We start from the raw sequence: 21,466 nt of genomic DNA on the forward strand, positions 1-21,466 counted from the left end.
TTTTTTAAGGTCGGTATTCAGTTTGTTTCTGCATTTCTTGAAATCCATAAGCAGCCGCCGATCACGACGCCGAATGAAGGCATGATACTTGGCATTTTTCTGCCTTATTCTTCCACATACAGGTCTCTAGTCATCCAAGGCTTTCTCATTTTTCTTTTTACATTTCACTCTACGTTCCTGAAGAGGAAAAGCTGCACTATTGTACTGTTGGACTTTGATCGGGAATATTTTATAGGTATATCTAGGGTTGCACTCAGCGTAAACGTCATCCCACGTTTCTTTTTCCATAAGGCAGCCGAAAGTTCTTAGCGTTTCCTCATTAATAGTGCGATGCCACAACGTCTCTATGTCTTTGTTATTTTCTCGAGCAGGCGAGGACTCTAGGCAGAAGTATTCGTTTCGTATAACAGAGCAGAATTACCCTGGAAGGACTGTCGAAAAGAATGTTTCGAAAAATAAATGTTAAAAGTTAAAATATCCGCTTCGGTTGTCTACGTCAGTGGTTTTTTCCTCTACATTAAAATATTTTTTTGTAATTTTGAGAGCGCGAATTTAAAAAAAAAAAATACTAATAACTTTCGGCTCATGATTTATTGAGCGGGGGCAGATTTTAAGTAAGCTGAACTGAAATATGAAACTCTCTGTACGACGCATTTGGTGTTACGCAAGGCTACGAGGGTGGGTCGAAGGATGATATTAAGCCTTACCATGTCAAATCTGAATTGTAGACAATGTCTCCAGTCTCTATAAATGTATTGTGGGTGCACCGATTCAGTTTCATTGCCGCATCGGGGTTTCTGCCGTGGGTGTCAAGCTTTGACCGGACGCAGTACAATGATTGTCCAAATGTTGCTGTATGGCTTCATTCTACTTACTGCAGCTTTCGTAAGTCGAATCAACAACATTTATGCTGCATTCATAATGGTGTTCGAATCGCAACCGCGAAGCGGATTCGCTGGTCGTCATCATTAAATGCACGTAAATTTCTACAGCTTCTTTAAAGGGGCACTGACACCCCAAAGGTCGTATTTATTTTTATTGTCTAAAACGATGCAAGTTGCAGTCATAGACACGCAAAAAAAACCGCATCGCGAAAAAAAATTTTCCCGCGCGCGCGCGCGCCTTTTTATTTTTGGCGTTTGATTTTCCCGCCTCTCGCCTCCTCGCTTCTTTTGATCGGTGACGTCAACAATCAGGAAATTTAGAAGCTTTGTAGGCGACATCTCTATAACATTTAATAACGGCAATCGTAAAACATGTTTTTTAACGCAATTGCGAACGCACTACGGCCCTTCTTTTTGAAATACCAAAAATCGGGAGTTCGTTGTGGTGCCGTCTCCTGGATTTGTATCCTCCAACGGAAAACAGGCGACACCGCTCAAAACCGGTCCGCCGCAACGCCGCCGCGGCCGCCGCTCACCAACACCTGCGCTCACTCCTTTCCTCCTCGCTTTGGGTCGCCATGGCAACAGCAGGGGGTGGTGAAAGAAAGTCGACTCTCAGGTCTCCGCGATTTTTGACGTCAAGGCACCGGCGCCGATCGCGCGGGAACTTCGAATTCGGCATTTGGAAATTGTTTTTTTACTTCACAAATACTGAATTCCCAAATTTCGAATTTTGAGGGTAATGTCCCGGCATCGTTATCAATCGTTTCGGATAATAAAAAAAAATATGATTTTGATGTGTCAGTGCCCCTTTAAGCAACCGGGTTCGCAGCCGCTTTGCGAATGCGGCTCAGTCGCCAGTGTGAATGCGGCCTTAAAGGCGCCTCAGTAGTTCATTGTAAAACCTTCGTGCGCGAAACGTGCTAGAAAAATTGTATTCGGTACTCGGTCAGTAGCGCCCGGAAGATATGGAGTGTGAAGGGGAGTAGTGTTTTAATATTTTTTTAATGCTTAAGACGCTAGAGCGTTGTTATACTTTAGTTATTGCGTTCATTTGGGTGCATATCTTCATTGGGGAAAAAATAAAAGTATTTGGTAATCCACAACTTCAGTGGCAGACATTTTAAAATAAAATTGCATTCTTGGAATGAAGATCGTGCTGGTTGGGAGACGACATAAAATATGTCGTCTCTGTCCTCGTTTTTTATGTTCTTCCCTTATTTAAATAAAATTGCATTCTTTTCGCACCGCTACTTGATTTGATTTTCAACTTAAATATTCGCACAACCATAGGTTTCAATCATCTTGCCTAAGTGAATAAAATAGAACGACCCGCTTTCATTGAATCTTTCATAAGATTCTAGAATGAGACAAATATTAGACCATGAATACAATAAAGAAGACCATGCGAAGGAATGTTAAGGTATCGCGTTTAAATGTTTATTATAGGGCGACAATGCGTCCATCATGCAGTACGCAGAAAAGGGCCGTTTCCGGTCACGGACAACGGACACTTTTCAACAGTGTAGCGTATTCACGTAGCTGCTTCGCTAATTGGGTCATTCTTCCGAAAAGTGAAACATTGGTGTAACTGATCTTTGGCTTTAATAATTGTTCGCTGTGATCATTCTGTATTCATTGTTGGGACAACATGACGCTCTAGGTTCATAAGAACAAATATTTTCGATTATTTCTAGTTGGCACATATTTGGAGCACATTGATTTTGGAATCTCTCCTGTGGGTAATGACGGAAATTAGGCTGAATCTGTTAACTATCACACAAGTTTCAAAGCCTTCTAATTTAGTTCTAGCAAACTGATTTCTTAGCAACCTGATTTTAAAGAAAGACGTAGAAATTGTGAGTCATCGTTTATGAAATGAGCACTTTGTTCAGTGTTGCCAAAGTATTTATGTTCTCATAATTAGTAACAAGAAACGGCTGCAACCGACTAAAATATCAATGGTGTAACGAAGATATGAATAATATAAGCGGCTTTGTCCACGGTATTCAGTACGTAACCAAGCCCAGTATTGAACCCCCTTTCATGGCGGCCTTACCAAAACCGATGATCGCTTCGGCCAAAACGTTTCGTTCTTATAGGTCAAAGACTAAGTAGAAACGATTTCATACGCTCTGAAGTTTCAGTGGTGTCACGCATAACTAATGTCCCACTTTCTTTAATTTATTGATATGAAACAAGGAGGATTGACCAAATAAATATGCCTTCCTACAGTTTTGAAACTATTCAATTGCAGCGGAGAGTTCAGTTAAACATTTTTAATTTTGCTCGAAATGTCAGTAGTGTCACGAGTCCGTCGAGTCACGAGTCAGTCGCTTCACGGGTCAGTCGTGTGACGGGTCAGTCACGAGGCGTGTCATTCGGGTTAAGGATTGCTCAGTGGCACCTGCCGATGGCGCGCGCCGCCACTGCTATAGTCCGTTGCAACCTAAGAACGAAGGGCGAAGGTAAGACGGGCAATGGAGGAGGAAGCAGACGGAATGCTGGTGAAGGGAGAGGGAAACCTCCTTCTCTCTTTAGCGTTCCGTCTGCTTCCTCCTCCATTGCCCGTCTTACCCTCGCCCTTCGTTCTTAGGTTGCAACGGACTATAGTCTTAAACGACGTAGGTCCGTGCGCGCTCGGAATCAATAAGCAATTTCATATGAGAACGGTAAGTGCCAACTGTATTTTAAAGTGCACTATGTAATACAGAGCTGCGCATATAATTAAAGGATGGTGTAAACACTCGGGCATACTGCGCTCGGCTTTATTTCTAGAAACAGACGCCGCTAAAAATTTGTGTGTATTTTTCTCTAAAATATTTTTTATTTGGATTCAAAACAAAACAGAGACGATCGAGAAGCTAAAAAAATTAATAGGGTACTTTACAAGCCATTAAATAAAGGGAGGAGTATTGTGATAAATTGAAACCTCTCAACTATAGTAAATGGTTCTAAATTGTTGCATTAAATACAAACAAGTGTGCTTTATGCTAAGCTATACCACGAAAACAACGCACACAATCATGCTTCCGTGCTTGAAAATTTATCCGCACTTGCCACCGGCGCTCTGAAGCCGCTATTTACTGTTTTTCACGCCTTACTTCTGTTTGCTTGTTTTATTGAATATTTACTATATTATTTTCCGTTTTGACCATAGATAGGGCCCATCTGCTGTGTCCGTCTTCTTTGTTAACGAGGTTTGTCTTGTTCGTCAGTTTTATACTTGGCTGACTCTTATAGGCCTGTAGCTCTACAGTTTCGAGGAGCGACCCTGGCAATCAAAATCAGATTTGTTAAAGCTGTTCTTACGTTGTGCGTCAGCACGCTCAGTCAAACGGTTATAAATATGAAACAAACGACCCAGAAGAAAAAAATGTTTAACAATAATATTAGCGCTTTGATGATCCCCAAGTGCAATTATTCAAGTTCTCCCCGCCGCCCACGTCAATAAAAAAAAATTGTAGCAGGGTTTTATAGAGATTTAAAAGAATAGTGATTGTGTATCTGTTCCGGCTCTATACTACTTTTTTTAGTTTATGCAAATATATGTAACTGCGTAACATAACGTGCATGTGCTAATAAAAAAAACTTATTATTCTTAGTGATTACATTTCTTGGTTTTCAGACACAACATTTGGCACTTTTTTTCATTTGTTTGCAAAATATCAGATCTCACCAAAATACTTCTTTGCCTCAAAACAAAACTGACTGTATATATTCAGAGCATGATATTGCAGATCTAAATCACTCCAAAATTTTTAATATTTATCTTGTCATAAGCGCGAGAGAAAAAAATAATATTTTAGAATGCCGTTATTCATTTTAGTGTGGTACATTCTGCAATATACTGTTTATTAATAAAAAAAAATGAAACATCTGGGACCACAGCCATGTTTTTTTATCAAGATTACAAATGGTTCACCTAATAATCAACAAAATGTTAAAATCTAAAATAACGTAGGAGCATAATCTTTTTTTCGGACCCAAAGTTTGCTCGGGAGAATGACCCGATTCTTCGAGACAGCCATTATTTAGGCACGTATGCTGAGCACGTATTCAACATGATGGTTCCATTATCGTTTGGCGTTGACTCAGTCTGGCCGTATCGAGAACGAGTGCTGGGTCAGTGTATGGCGAAGACTCGGATTCAGTTCCATGTTTAGTGCCCAAGGAATGGCGACAGTCAATGTTGCCTGGTGGCCTTTTGAAAAAGGCTCTGTTTGGTGGAGGAAGTAAACAAAACAAACATGGAGAACCGACGCCTTGCAACATTCATTTCAAAACGGACATTCCTGGTCTTTCAAAACCATTATTTCATAAAATAGTTACAAACACATTGATCAAATCGAATATGACAAATCGAATATGACAATATGACGAATATTTTAACATCAACTTGGCAAATACATTGCACATGTGTTACGGTAGGCAACATTTATTTAAAAAATAAAGCATTCCACATATTTTTGTTAAGTTTATTGTCACAAAGAAAGCTTATATTCTGGATATATCACTTATATGGGCGCATTATTACTCGCAGAAACGTCAAATTTCTGCCATGCGTGTAAAATGTAATATATATTATTCAGTTGCCACTACACTATCTTTTTTATCAATTTCAGGCTTGGAAAGGTGAAGGTGAGTTATTTTTTTTTTCAATATTATTATTATAATCTATTTACATATTGCCACGCGCGTCGCAGAGTGAGCGCGTGCGCTGCCGAATTTTTACCATGCTTGGCTATCGCGCTCAGGCGGACAGTTCGATTTCAAGGAACGGACTCCTCTTTTATTTATTCTTTCAACTTGACGTTCTCGTAAGCTCGCAAGCCTTGCGCTCGATCGTGCTACTCCGGCGACCTTCGACGCCTGCGACGCTACCTCTTTGTATTTTTGTTTTCGGAACAAGTTCGCCAAATTAAAAGTTTAGTTTCTGTTCATTCGTCGCCTCATCATCTGTTATTCGTGACAGTTGATGAGGCGATGATTCCGCCCAGATAATGTTCAACCGCAATGAAACTGCGATTTTGTATGCGTGTAAAGAGTGGAAGAAATATGCGTTACGACGCACCTTCGACTATTTCAGTCAAGAAAAATAATGAAAATCTCGCGCAAAATTAATTATGCGGAAAATTTAACAAGTTAGTCACTGACAGCCTAAACAACGCTGGGCGTGACCTATTATGTGTACGCGTTTTGATACGTAATTCTTCCTCCATTGTTCTTATATTCTAATGCCGCAACCTCATGGGCTGCTGAGCAATTACAATACTCTAAGAACCCGCTACGCCCTTTGTTTCTTAAGGTGTCAGTAACATATATCTTGACTACTAGCTTCATCACATCCTAAAAAGTGTCATTTTTTTTTTTGGGGGGGGGGGGGGGGGGGGGGTTAGAGTGGACGCCTATACCCGAAGACGATGGAAGTTCGCATCGCCTTGCTTCTGTCTGAAAAGAGTTTCAAAGTTTCTTGGCAATTTTAAAATACCAAACAAGATTCTTTACAGCGAAGCTGTATATAACACGTTAATCGTTTTTTTTTTTTTTTGACGGTATGGTTGGCAGAAAATTATCGCCCGCGTTTTATCACAGTTCGAGCGCTCGTTATCATCTATCATCGACACTTTTTTTCAATAAGCAAACCACAAAACAAGTGTGAAATGCACACGATAGATTATGAAGGCGCACTCCAACGATGACAAACACGTATCGCTTCCCGCATGCTTTTCTCGGGAAACAACGCGGTTGCATAAGCTTCCGTGGCAACGACAGAGGACAAAGTCGGGGTGACGTCACTAGCCCCGCTAACAACGTTAAGCACGTAGTGCTCCCCACATACGCTTCTCGGTAAAAATTGCGGTTGCATAAGCTGCCGCGGTAACGGCAGCGTACCAAGTCTTTCAGATATAAAAAAAAAATGTTTTGGTGCAGTGCATTCACTTTTCTTTCTTCAATCATTTGGTATAGACCATTTTTCTGTTTCAAAACATGAACTGCCGCTTGCGTCCCAAGCGACTTCCGGTCGCGCCGTCTTTGCAAGCCTATTGAGCTTCCTTACGTCACCAGTGCTAGAAAGCATAGATAATACACGGACAACGAAGTTCGAGATTTAACGAGGGCTTTCGACTATACAATATTACATCTTGGAGGACGCAAGTTGTTTTACAAGAACACCCGAAACATTTTATCAGATCTCGCACTCCTTCGTTCTTTTGGCGTTCACCTGGAGAATGGGTGGTTAAACGTTTTATCTACGTTTCAAGCAGTGGCGTTAAGGCGGCCTTTGTTTATTCTTTCTATAAACCAGAAGTTCTCTGGGACGTCAAGGACTGGAGCACCACCTGGTGGCGTTTGCCATAAAAAGGGTCTATAGTGCAGTGGGCATCGTTGCAGGTGATAGCACAGCTTCGCTGTCCAACCACCTTCACAGCGTGTATTTGAGCCTAAACTTTTCTAATATTTTTTTTTTATTTAGATAAATCATGAATTCTTGTAAACATATTAAGATTCAGGTGGGTGTGACATTACGTTACTCAGCCCCGATTAATACACAACGTAATGTTAAACGAGCTTGCTTATATGGTACTCTTTTTCAGCGTATGTCAGAGCAAAGTCAAAGCACAGGTGATACAGATTTATTTATTTATTTACCCTAAAGGCCCAAACGGGCATTACGTTGGGGGGGGGAGCGATAGTACAAAGTTTAATACAATTGGGTAAGTGAAAATCAATAAACAATATAAATAACAAGAACACTAGATGAAAACATGACACAAACCAACACTATATAAGTTGGTCCATATTACTTAAAGAACTAATGAACATATCGGGTGAAGTGATTAATGCGATTTCTCTGGACAGGCTGTTCTGTTCGGAGATGGCAAGAACCAGAGGGGAACTCTCGAACAAGTTAGTGCGGGCAAAGATGGGCGATACTTTAAAGTGATGATCAACGCGAGACGAAACACAATGAGCAGGCTGAAGGAATGAGGTCCTATACGGAGATGATCCATGATAGAGCTTGTGGAAAAATGACATGTGAGCAATACATCTTCTGTACTGCAGTTGGGTTAGGTTGAGGTTACGTTTTATGTTAGACACACTGGAAGTACGGGAGAAGTCTCAGGTTATAAATCTTGCAGCTTTATTTTGAAGTGCCTCAATATGGTTGGTTAAGTAAAGCTGATGAGGGTGCCATATGATGGATGCATTTTGCAACTGTGACCTGACGAGGGTAGTATAGGCGAGAAGTTTAGTTTCTTTGTTAGCTTGAAATAACGAGCGTTTAAGAAAACCAAGAGTTCTGGAAGCTTTGCGGATTACATGTTCAATATGAAGGTTCCATGATAAGTTAGCTGTTGGGTGGACGCCGAGGTATTTAATCGACGTAACGTTTTCAATGCGGTCCTCTCCAATCATGTACGCGTGATGAGTGGTTTGTAATTTCGTTGTAAAAGTGACAGCTTTAGTTTTGTTAGTGTTTATTTGCATTAACCATGTGGTACACCATTGCTGGACAATGTCTAGGTCCCGTTGGAGTATGCGAAAATCCAAGGGGTTAGAAATGACCCGATAAATGACCCAATCGTCCGCGAAGAGACGTATGGTAGATTGAATGTTAGGGTGAAGGTCATATATATATAAAAGAAACACTACCGTACCGAGGACACAGCCCTGAGGGACGCCAGACTTCACCGGCAAAGGGAAGGAGACACACTTGTTAATTAAAGAAGATTGAAAGCTGTTTGTTGGAAAAAGCAGTTATCCATTGAATAACGAAAGCGTTTATATTCATAGTTTCCGATTTGTATATTAGTCTGTTATGGGGAACCCGATCAAAATCTTTAGAAAAATCAATAGAAATAGCATCGGTATTACAAGAGGAGTAAACAGCAATGTGAAGGTCAGTAATCAATTTAAATAGTTGTGTTTCACAGGAATGACCGCGTTGAAACCCATGATGATTTTAAAAAATAAGGCTGCTTGAAGATAAGTAGGTCATAATCTGTGATGAAAGTATATGTTCTAAGATTTTATATGAAACGGAAGTCAGCGATATGGGTCTGTAGCTATTGAAATTATTTTTTATCTCCGGCTTTGAAAATTGGAATGACATGAGCGAGTTTCCAGTCATCAGGTAGTTGACCACTGGAGAGGGATCGTTGGAACAGCCTGCGCAGTAGATCTCCAGATGTGTGTTTGGTTAATTTTAAAAGCTTAGTAGATATTCCGTTGGGACCTGGGCTAGAGTTAGTTGGCAAGCGAACAATGGCACACTCAACTCCGTAACTAGAAATGACAATATCGTTCACTATATTTTCGGTAAGTGAGGAAATAAAAGTAGGATGTGGAAACACGTTTTTCTCAGTAAAAACACTGCTAAAGTATTAAAACCAACAGCTAATTGATGTGAAGTTTGTACTGATCCGTCGTCACAAATAATACAAGGTAATACAGGAGTTGGCTTTGGATTTATTACGTTCAAAAGCTTTTTTGCGCCAGATCGAAGCATGTTTGAGACAGCGTCATCCAAAAAACGTTGTTGGAATATTTTATTATGTTTTTGTAGAATACTTAGTGAGCATGATAAATGGTCCAATTGTGCTGACTGTGTGAAAGCACGGCACAAATCTACAGACGTTTCTTTTTTTTTTTTTTTTTGTAGGTAGCGTTTAATTCTCGTCGTAAACCACGGCTTGTGCAGGCTAGGGGCGATTTTTATAGTGGGTGCACATACAGCCTGAGCCTCCAGTTACTTATCCCAAAAGGATCCAATTGTCGTTTAGAGACCGTTCATCAAACCCACTCAGGAATGTACGGGAAAATTCACTTAATACAGAACACAAAGTTTCCGTGTCAACTCTCTTATCATCAAAGATTTCTTTGTTAAGGTGGTCCCGTTTGTTTACAGTCAGGGCAAAAGCGCAGTGGATAGTACAATGATAACTAATTTTGTCAATGACGCGTACAGATGCATGCACGGGATGGGCGGTGAAAATTAAATCTACAACTGCATCTTCAAAAGTAGGCGTCGTAATCATTTGCTGCATATTAAATTAGTCGGCCATTACCAACAATTTCCGGCACTCATTTTGGGGGGGGGGGGGGGGACATTCATCGGACACTGCACATGCAGCCCAATCAATACCGGGGTAGTTAAAATCGCCAGCTAATATGAGAGGGCCGAGAGGGAATTTAGAATGAACTTCGTTCATAACTGTATTTATATTTTCAATAAAGCCGACTGGAGGAGCTAGGGGGCCTGTAACACACCCCGATTAAACACGTCTGAAAAGATAGTTTGACGGTAATCCATAACATTTTGAGAGAGCTATGAAAGGAAAGCAAAGAGGATGGAATGGTGTTTCTGACAGCTTCCCTAGCTCCGCCTCCCCTGGTACCAGTTCGATCTTTGCAATAAATAGTAAACGAGTTAGCGAGAGACAGCTCTGATTTCGCAATATTTGAAGTAAGCCAGGCTTCTGTTACCAAAACAACATCAACAAAACAAGAGTCAATACAAGCCATCAAGTCATCTTGCTTCGGCAATAGACTGCGGAAGTTGGCTACCAGGATAGAGAGCGGGCCAATCTGCGTAGTGGGGCAAGAGTTTGTTTTATATTTATTTTGAGGTCATGGGCGGTGGTCTATCCTATTGCCTCGGGAAACTGAGATAACCTTATCACTGTTTGCATCGTAGGAGTAAACAACATCGTTCAATGTAAGCTCATCGTATGATAGTCGGAATCTATTTGTACCTCGGTTTTTTTTTGCATAGTCACGAAGTTTTTTGCGGGCAAGCTGCACACTGAGCGGAAAATCCTCTTCAATCCAGGCTTTAGGTGAATTCAGGTTTTTCAACCTGGGAGCATTGCTTAAGACCCTGCACTTGCATTTGTAACTCGGAAATTTTATAACTCTCGGCCTATTTGTCCCAGCCCTAGGCCTCCAATCCGGTGCGCGCGCTCGATTTCACCGGAGGTGATGTTTAGATGGGTTGAGAAGAACATTTGAACGTTTTTCTCTGTTTCGTTCCAGGTTTCGCGTTCTTGTTTAGGTAGGCCTTCCATTATTAGGTTATTTCTACAAAGACGATTCTTCAAGTCGTGAACGACACCAATTACATGCTCCATTCTGTGTTGCCTGGTGGTGTTGCCTTTGATATCTGTTTTAAGGTTAGAAACCGTCAGATTCAGAAATTTCACTTCCTCTTTTAAGTGAGTAACCTCGCGAAGAGATTCTTCAAGATACGACACATGCCGTGATATGTCTGTAATTCCTGCGTTAATGCCCGCTAGTGTAGCTGTAGTTTCTCTCTGGTTCTTTTCGTTCGAAGCAATGCCACCCTGAAAGGACTCTAGGACCAGATCCATCTTGTCAGATCCCGGATTAGCCTCAACATCTCCCGCGCAAAGCAACAGTTGCGCAATGCATAATCACAGAAGCAGGATTTTCGCGCTGGGACACACTGATTTGACGTTCAAAACATGGCGCTGCGAACTAAAGGGACGATTACTTTTTCGCGGAACAAAACATCCAATACCAACTCTGTACGTGCCCTAATCAACCCCCACGACAGTACAAAGGAATCACAGATATTCACACGGAATTGCAGGGATTTGCGGACACAAAAACTTGAAGAATATTTTTAAACAAAAGGAAGATTTAAGTTCTGTTCACTCAAAGGAACAAGCCAACATAGTAGGGTGTACACCTGGCCGCTAATCCCTCGTCTGTGATGGACGACAGTCCTCTTGAGCACTGAGACGTCTTGTCCACCAGATGTCACTTCTTGTGTGATTCTAAAGTCGACCAACCGGAGCCAGGCACGAGCCGAGCTTGACGGGTGGTGGAAAGGGCGACGGCACGAGGCAGATCAAGATGAGTTGACGCTATAACGAAGGAACAAGCCAGCTTAGTAGGACTTGGCCGCCAAATCCCCACACATCCTTACCCTTCACAGAAGAGTAAGAAAAAGCACATGGTCAAGGCACATTGACGGCGCTTTATTAGTTTGGCGGGGATTAACGTGTACCGACAAGAAAGACAAACACCGTGACATTTAGTTTTAGGTCCTTCTTGATTGGACTCGGTCTCGTAGCATCGGCTGCACTTTCACCAACGGCGAAATACAGTGCAGTATTTAGAAATGTTCATACGCCAGGCGCGAATAAAAAAGTAAAAAAGAAAAAGAGACAGAACGAATTGTCCGCAGGCAACTCAAAGTTTATTCTGAAAAAAAGAAAGAGATACAAATATGGCACTTCTATTCCGGGTGAGCGTGCACATTCCTAAGGTCCTTGTCAACGAACGCATGACTTGGCGAGTGCAGAACACGTGAACGTCGCTTTCCAACCAATAAGATTTGCGACGCTAGCTGATAAGAACGCGGAAGAGCGAATCAAGGGGCAAGCAGTCACGCCGTGCGTTTTTTTAAGCTGTCGCCGAATAGTACATGGTATAATGACATTATTATGTAATTCTCATTTCCGAACTCGAGGCCACGCTAACAAAATAAGCACCGGAAAAAATTGACAAAAAAAAAATCAAAATGCAAAAAAAAAAAAAAAAAAATGCCAACTCGTTTTTTAGCAGAAGTATTGAAGGTTGGCTTACACAAAGGGACTCCTTCTACTTTTATACCGGGTGATATTTCTTTTTATTCCAAACAGTCTTTTTTCAAAAAAAAAAAAAACGAGGTGTATTTACTGCTACGTTATACGTTCACTATACGTTTTCTAAGCTCGGCGGACGTTCGAGGGGAAACAACCGTCACTGTCTGGAGAGTAACTAACTAAAATGCGTTAATTATCTTTTAATTAGCGCAACTATAGTTATGGTTTCGATTACAAACTTACTGAGCTCATCAAAAACCACTGAATCAACTCTTTTTGGAACGACTTGAAGCTCGTGGGAAAGTCGGGGGCGAGCTAAAGTTTATTTATTTATTTATTTATTTATTTACCCTCAAGGTACAGAGTACATTTTAGAGGGGAGTGAGCAGACAATAAATAAACGTAATTAATCAACCAAGGGTGCTGTTAATAAGTGATTGCTTAAAGAGTGAAATATCATTAATATCTGCAATAGAAGCGGGAAGGTGGTTCCAGTCAGTCGATGTGCGAGGTATGAACGAGGTGCTGAATTTGAAGGTGTTAAAATTAGGTATGCCTACCTTGTGAATATGGTCGAGACGGGATGAACGGTAAGAGGGCTCGAGCATTAGTTTCAAACGGGGAGATGGGATGTGACGATAAATTTTGTGAAACAGGCATAAACGAGCTGTTTTGCGCCGAGACGACAAACTGGGAAGTGACAAAGTTAATTTCATTGATGTTACACTGGCTGTACGATGATAGTTAGATAAGATGAAACGAACGGCTCGGTTTTGTGTAGCTTCTAATCTGCTGATAAGACCTTGGTGACCAGGGTCCCGTATGGATGACGCATATTCTAATTTAGGACGGACTAAGGACTTGTATAAGATTAGTTTAAGAGAAGAAGGGGCTTGAAAAAAGTTTCGTTTTATGTAACCCAACGTGCGGTTAGCATTACTTACAACATATTCAACGTGTGTATTCCAGGTAAGGTCAGAGGTTATATGGACTCCAAGGTATTTATAACATGTAACAGACTCAAGGGATTTATTGTTAATGCTATAAGTAGGACATAAACTGTTAGAGCGGGATACTCTCATTGACTTACATTTATTAGTGTTAAGTTCCATTTGCCAAGAGTTGCACCAGAGAGCTATGACGTCAAGATCAGATTGCAAATGAATTACATCAGAATGGTCAGTTATATTGCGGAAAAGGACACAGTCGTCAGCGAACAAGCAGATCGGCGAGGAAATATTAGTTACAAGCTATCATTAATATAAATTAGAAACAACAGGGGACCAATTACAGAACCTTGCGGTACACCGGAATCGACAGGCACCAAATGAGAATTATTATTATTTACGTTGACGAACTGGACCCGATGAGATAGAAAGGCGATAATCCAATCAAGCACATAAGGATCAATGTTTAGAGTGCGAAGCTTATGGATTAGTAGCTTATGGGATACTTTATCGAAGGCTTTTGAAAAATCTAAGAAAACACAGTCAGTGCTAGAGCCGTTATCAAGGAAGGAGTGGAGCTCATGAGTGAAAGACAATAATTGAGTATCGCATGAAAATGGACTTCTGAAGCCATGTTGAGCGGACGAGAAGAAACTATTTGATTCAAGGAAAGACACTAAATGAGAGCAGATGATATGTTCGAGGACTTTACAAGGAACACTCGTTAGAGAGATGGGACGGTAGTTGAATGGGTCATGGCTGTCACCTGATTTATGCAACGGTACCACCTTCCCTGTCTTCCAATCATCAGGTATGGACCCTGACTCAAGTGATTGGGAGAATAGTTTAGAAAGAATGATGGCCGAATACATTTTAGTGCTTTTTAGAAATTTAGAGTTAATACCGTCAACACCTGCGGCTGATGAACACTTCAACACATCTATTACCTTAGATACTCCTATGACATCAATGAAGATAGGGTCCATTGGTAAAAAATTCCGAGAAGTTAGAGGAGGCACATAAGTGTTACTAAGAGCTGAGAATGATCTAACAAAGACATCATTCAACACAGAAGCACACTGGGCAGGTTCCACAATTATCCCATCAGAAGAAGTAAGAGATATATTTTTGGTTACGCTATTGCTGACAATATTCCAAAATTCTTTAGGGTTATTAAGAAGCATGGATAGAAGCGTATGGTTAAAGAAAATTTGTTTTGCATTTTTTACTGTTTTGGCATACTCGTCAGCAATATCGTGATAGGCCTGCCAACGCAATTCAGATGAAACGTGTTTAGCGGCACGGAACAATCTTCTCTTTTTGTTGGACAGTCTTTTCAGCTTTCTATTGTACCAGGGTGCGTCAGCATGGTGGCGAATATTAACAGATGGAATATAGTTTACAGTCAAAGAATCTACAATAGTTTTAAACAGACTCCAATTCGTCTCGAGAGAGCGATTCTGAAACCCTTCTAAATATTCATCAAGAAATTTACACAGCTTTTGGTTAATTGTAGTGAAATCTGCCGCCTTGTAATCTCGAATAGATTTGAATATTGGTAGTGATGGCCCTTTAGGTATGTTAAGAATAAAGTGAAGTACGTGATGGTCACTGATACAAGGCATGCATGATATTGAAGAAACAACGTCTGGGTGAGTGGCAAGGATCAGATCTAAAACGGATGACGATGTTGCTGTAACTCTGGTAGGAGCTTTGACAAGTTGAACGAAGTTATAATCAGAACATAATGTAACAAACTCATTAGCATCAGTGCTAAAGGGGTATAAAGAAATGCCGTCATCAGACCATTTAATATTTGGATAATTAAAATCACCCATTAGGATTATGGGTGAACCCGGGAAACGCACATTAATCTGATTGAGACAGTCATGTAATACATTAGAAAATTCAGAGTATTTGGTTGGAGGGCGGTAACAAACACCAAGAATCCACTTCTTGTAATTAATGGAGACACATACCCAAATTATCTCTAGAGAACAGGCTACCGGTATAAGGGCGGAAGAGAGAGTATTAGTTATTGCCAGCAAAACGCCACCACCTGAGGTACCACATCTATCAGCTCTAAAAATATTATAGCCTTTTTGGCACAGGAAAAGCTCATTGTCACCAATTTTAGCTGAAAGCCAAGTTTCGGTTAACGCCAAAATATCAGCGTCACAGGAGTCAATAACCAAGCTCAGATCGTCACGATTACGAATTAAGCTTCTGATATTAGTAAGAAGAACAGAAAGATTTGAGCCAAGGTTTCGAGACACATCTCCCCTCGGGGAATGTTATGGTATTGACTGTGCCGTTCCCGAACAGCGTTTGAGCTCGGTTAGGAGCCCGATGAACAGTTTTCACAGGCAATTCATAAACGCAATCATTAACCGAATTGCAGCAAAAACATTTACCGTTCACAAAAAGCTTATTATAGCGCAGTTTAAAAACCGCACCCTGGCGTTTACCGTATTCCAGCAATTGCCTTCTAGCCAAGCGAGTCTCGGGGCAAAAATCTTCGGCGATCGAAAAATGCGCGTTTTTGAGACCTGAACGACAGGAGAGAACTTGTTCTTTAATCTTGAAGGATTCAAATTTTACTATTAAAGGACGACATTTACCATCAACAAAAGGGCCTAACCTGTGGGAACGAGCTATCTGCTCATGCGATATGTTAACATTCAAGTGATTTGATAAAAGAGACAATACTTTTTCTTCGGCCTGCGTCCATGACTCGTTAGCTGCGTCATCGACACCATGAAAAAGCAGGTTGTCTCTACGTGACCGGTCTTCCAAATCATTTAGCCGATAATTAAATTGTAGGCTATCTTTTTCAATCCGCTCAAATGTCTGATGCGCCCCGACAAGTTCGCGATGCATATCATCGAAGATAGCAGTTCTCGATTCTAAGACCGTCACTCTTTGAATGAGATTAGTGACGGAAAGCTGAAGGGACTCGTGGTTTGCTTTTAAATCGTTAATGGAAGACAGGACAGCATTTTGGCCTTCTTCAAACTTTAGAGAACGAGCGTTAAGATCGTGCAAAAGACGAAGCATTTCACTGAACTGCTTAGCCTGCTGGTCACTCATGGGACCAGGGTTCTGCTCAACGTCACCGGACAGAAGCAACAACAATATTCGAAAAGACTCGACATAAGCTTCGGGGCGTGGAAGCACGACAATGCAAAGGAAGTTCGACTTAAATTGCGGGTCAGAGTCCCGTTTACTAACCTGAGGCAGAAGAACGAAAAAACTTAGGTGCTGCATCGCTGCCGTGCACCCACGCCCACTGGCCGATTGCAACGATGAATCGGGTCTTATAGGGGATGAACTTGACGACGCCGATGACCATGCCGTTACCGATGCTTCCGGCAGAACGAGGGATGGCTTGATGTAGGTTAATCCTGGATGTGAAGCGGCGCAACCCGGCTCGTAGAAACCGGAGGCGAGCGGACGATCAGTTGCTTCAGCAGGGAAGATGCGATGAACGCGCTGCTGACACCCACTTTCCAGAACCATCCATCCAAAAACCGGAGGCAGAAGAACGAAAAAACTTAGGTGCTGCATCGCTGCCGTGCACCCACGCCCACTGCTACCACTCGGGAAGCAGGCGCAAAGCTAGCAGTGGCAGAACGCAGATGATTAGTTCGTTATCGCGTTCCGCCACTGCTTGCTTTGCGTCTGCGGCTCGAGTGGTAATTTTGGCGCACCCCCGACTTTCCCACGAGCTTCAAGTCGTTCTAAAAAGAGTTGATTCCGTGGTTTTCAATAACGCTCATTAAGTTTGTAATAGGAACCATAAGTTTATTTGCACCAATTAAAAAGTAAATTAACGAGCTTAGTTAGTTACTCACCAACCTGTGACGGTTGTTCGCCCCTCGAGTATCCGCCAAGCTCAAGAAACCTATAGCGAAAACGGCATTCAGGTAGCAGTAAAGACGCTTTTTTAAAAAAAATCTGTTTCGAATAAAAAATATAATCCGGTATATTACGCGTCAACTAGCCTTCTTGATGGTGGGTCTGTTTCAAATGTAGAGCCGTGTCGCTTGCTCCTGCCCTTTGTATCCCTTTGTCCTCGTTTCTGTTCGCGTTGTCTTTAGCATGGGCGTTCACCAACCTGACCAACATTATTTTCTGGTGTGAATATTGAGTTTCATTTTTTGTTCTTTAGTTGATACTTGAGTTTTTATATTAAGATACATTTGTGAGCAATTTAAACCTGACCACCTCGACCTGCTTGCTCGCCTTGCTTCTCTCTGCAGAGAATACACCGGAGGTCTTCAATCTCGAGGATGCGTTGAAGAAGTTTGTTGGCGTTTTTATAAAAGTCTACAAAACTCAAGTGAAGTGGACTGACTTGTGGTCGAAGCGCCAGGAAATGAAAAATCTCTTCGCAACTACAAAGTAACTGAAACTCAGGCTTAACTTTCGCACAATTGGAAGTATATTACGACATTTTTATTCTATATAATGTATTTTTAATGCGAAAGCATTAACTGTTCTATGGAGCGAACCGACGTCATCAGCTTTGAAACCACGCCTAACGTTGGCCAAACGGCACCTAAAATTCATTTTCCCGATTCAAGTCGATTTCTGATGGATTATGCTCCCATTGGCAGGCGCGCGTCATCAAGGAACGAGGCTCCCATTGGCTCTCCTGCGGCGTAAGCTTAAAAAAGAATCCACCAGAGAAGCCCTTTCTATCGCGGCGCAGCGCTCGCAGCGGCGCGGCCGCCGGTAAAGGGAGGGAGCGGTGGCGGCGGAGCCAGAGCCCGCCCGGGCAGACTCCATAGAGGTCGCACGGCCGAGCTCTTCCTAAACATGGCCGTCTACGCCATTACGCCGCAGACGAACTAAGGGAGCGGAAGAATGACATTCATGCTTTTGAATTCACAGCTCATAACAATTTCATGCTTAGGTATCCTCGAACCTTTTTAATTTTTTTTTATTCAGGTTTTGCAACAGGGTGTTATCAACATAGCAAAACAGCAGTCGGGTTTTTTCTATATGATATTCACATCGAGTGATTCGGCCACAACATCGAAGCACCTGATTTTTGTTTTCCACTGAAACCAACAACAAAAACAAATATGTTAAAGCTCCCTAATATGAGGCGAGGTAACAGTTTACTGGAAAAAAAAAGATCCCTGGAATGGGGAGAGCCAGCAGGAAGAGACAGATGTGTAACTCAGAGAACGTTTGACTGTTATAGACTTAAAAATTTAACATATACCGATAAAACGATTTGCGTGCCGATATTCCTACGGCGTAAGGAACACTAGTTTTGTCTTGCCTCCCCCCCCCCCCCTCCCCCCCCCCCCCCCCCCCCGTGTAGTGCCAGAGAGTGTGATATTGCCGTGCGCGCTTCCCTCTTGGCCAGCTAATCGCGCGATTACTGATCGACGGTTTATTAATTGCTGCTTTAGTTTAAAAATGTATATGGTCACCGACAAAGTGAAAATAGCAGGGCGCGTCTTCCGAATGCGCGCGGCCTCCAGTAAGCGCCTCACGCCTTTCACCGTGCTTTGACTGCGTGCGCGTGCTCGAGGTGCACGAAAATCCGAAGCATAGTCGAGGGTAGGAAGCTCGCACTGGAGGCGGGACAACTGAAGCTCTCTCTCCTACTCTAGCTAACACAGTTCCTTAGTCCAAAATTATGTTTTTGTCTGGACAACTTGGGCTTTACAAGCGCAAAGTAGTATAAGAAGAGCCAAACTTCACCTTCTCTGGCTAGAGTCTGGATTTCTTGGCCCTAAATCTCCAAACAAGTGCACAAGTTGTGCTTTACTGTCGGTAATTTGGCTGTCATCTGACATCTTTGGCTCTAAATCGCCAAACAATTGGGAGGCATATAGGATTCACTTCTTGTTATTCGCTCTTTATCTGGCAACTTTGGGCCTAAATATTCAAATAAATGCTAGAATTTTGACTTCGGTTCATATGTGCACATCGTTTGGCTCAGGTCTGGTACTTGGGCAGCAATTATATGGCGAGCGAGAAAAAAGCCATAGAAACTTCAAAGGAAATTGGTCAGGCGTTAACTAACGCCTTCAACTATAACCGTACAAGGCCGAAACTATAGGCCCCTAAGATTGCCACGCTTGTGCCAACTTCTGCGTTTCTCTGACGTGCTACATGGGGCCGTTTTTACCTTGTCAATGACTGTAATTGAATTGTTTTAGATATGTCTTTTGTTTCAAAGATTTCAGGTAAATGTCCAAAGCGGCCCGATAACAATTGGTGAGCTAAAAGCAAAGGAGAAGATCAGCACTCTTCTGTACGCAAACCTCTATGACAATGAAGCGAATGCAAGTCAAACGTATACCGTCACGCATTCTACCAGTCGCAAAGAAAAATCATCTTACACGGTTAAACTAGGATTCAACCTCGGCCTTGTGTTGTCGGGAGGTCTGACATTCGAAGAAACACTAGGAGTGAGTGGCAGCGTCGGAATTAAGACCGAAAGAGAAACTGCCAAGACAGACTCTAAAACGACGCTCAAGACGTTTTCGGTCGCCACGGGTGTCACCGTTCCTCCTAACAGGACCGTTCAAGTGGAGTGGTACGCCACCACCACCCAAAAAGTACGTGATTTGCGATTTCTATCCATGGTGCCACTGCCAACTTTCTATTTTCGGGGAAAGTAGAAATGCACGTTCTGCCTCATAAATGTTGACGATATCAATTAGTTGCACTAAACATTCTGAGTTGTTTTGTAGGTTGTTGTTTTGTTTCATCATAGCCGCTTTGTTTTACCCCTCTTATATGTTTGTCTGATCAACTTTGTTGAGCCCCTTATTATCAGTTTTCCCTTTGTGATACTTTCCTGTATAGAAGTCTAATATGTTTTAATCAAAGCGAATAATTGTTGTTGACGCTATCTGTGCGAAACGCGATTTAGCAGCTCTGGGTAATATTTCACAATAAAAATTTGTGTCCAGTTGTTTGTAAGAGAGGTAACGCGTGATCAATATGAATGTTGTGAGGCAAGCGTTTGAAGCAGTTTTAATTGAAAAACTAATATTTCGAAATAGGTAAGCTCTTGTTTGCTATGTCTTGGAAAAAATGTAACGATATTATCACTGCGTGTGTTGCTATGCCATTGCATATTTTGACTAAGACTGGAAGACCTCCAGTACACCAAGTATTTTTATAAAATTAAGAAGCTCATATTTGATGTACCTCACTTTTACGGGAAAAACCTCCTTGAACATTACTGTAACACCCAACGCCGGTTGAAAATGGCCAGGTTCTTTTCGAGATACAGACGTATTTTGTAATGACGCGACCAACTGATTATTCATGCTTTATTGACTGCTCTTGTTATTTTGTTACGCTGCTCTTGTTATTTTCAGGATTATGTGTGGCGCCGCAAAGTGACCATCAGTGGATATTTTGCTATGGGGCTCGCGACCCCCTTGAAAGACACCACCGTGTTTGTCATTCCAGTGACTTACCTCGCCCTTGTCAACCCCGCAATGACAGTAGTAGGCGACAGGCACGTGCAATTTGAGGCTTATGGCATATTAAGAAAAATCACCGTGCCGGAATCTGACATCTACACAACGGATGTGACGGGCACTTGAAAGGACAAAATAACGACGATTTCTGGAAGGTCTCGGATTGTTGGGTAAATGTTAGAAGCAGGCGGGTGCTTTCGACATATTAAAGCGATGCTCCCAAGTCCGCAACGACAATACTGGTGGCTTCTGTGCTCAACATTGCGACGAAAATATGCCGTTTAGGCGTCTGTCAAGATTCTTACTTTTTCTTTACTTTTTTTCCAATAAAAAAAATGTGTGTGTGTGTGCATAATCCAATATTTATCTCGCAAAATGTAGCTTGCAACAAAGAAAACATAAAGTGTAAGTTTGGGAATTATTAAAATCATGGTTCTACGCAATCTTGGCTTCTGAAGTTGTTTTTCAAACAAGTGGCATTCTCCATTTATAGAAGGAAGAAGGAAATGTTTAATTTTGTGTTCACGTCTTCTGTTTCAATTTGGTGCATGCATATT

The 21,466-nt window shown here is 41.8% G+C and overlaps 1 protein-coding gene across 1 annotated transcript; it reads left to right on the forward strand.

Annotated features, from left to right (window-relative positions):
• The first annotated feature begins 779 nt into the window (after positions 1–779).
• LOC120841918 lies at positions 780–21,224 on the forward strand. Its single transcript, XM_040212918.3, has 5 exons — positions 780–885; positions 5,510–5,525; positions 17,712–17,853; positions 19,652–20,033; positions 20,805–21,224. The coding sequence occupies exons 1-5, from the start codon at positions 835–837 to the stop codon at positions 21,033–21,035; spliced, it is 822 nt and encodes a 273-aa protein (XP_040068852.1). The 5' UTR covers positions 780–834; the 3' UTR covers positions 21,036–21,224.
• Positions 21,225–21,466: the final 242 nt, after the last annotated feature.

The sequence above is a fragment of the Ixodes scapularis genome, unplaced genomic scaffold, assembly GCF_016920785.2.
Source record: "Ixodes scapularis isolate PalLabHiFi unplaced genomic scaffold, ASM1692078v2 ptg000720l_1___fragment_3__unscaffolded, whole genome shotgun sequence".
NCBI lineage: Eukaryota > Metazoa > Arthropoda > Arachnida > Ixodida > Ixodidae > Ixodes > Ixodes scapularis.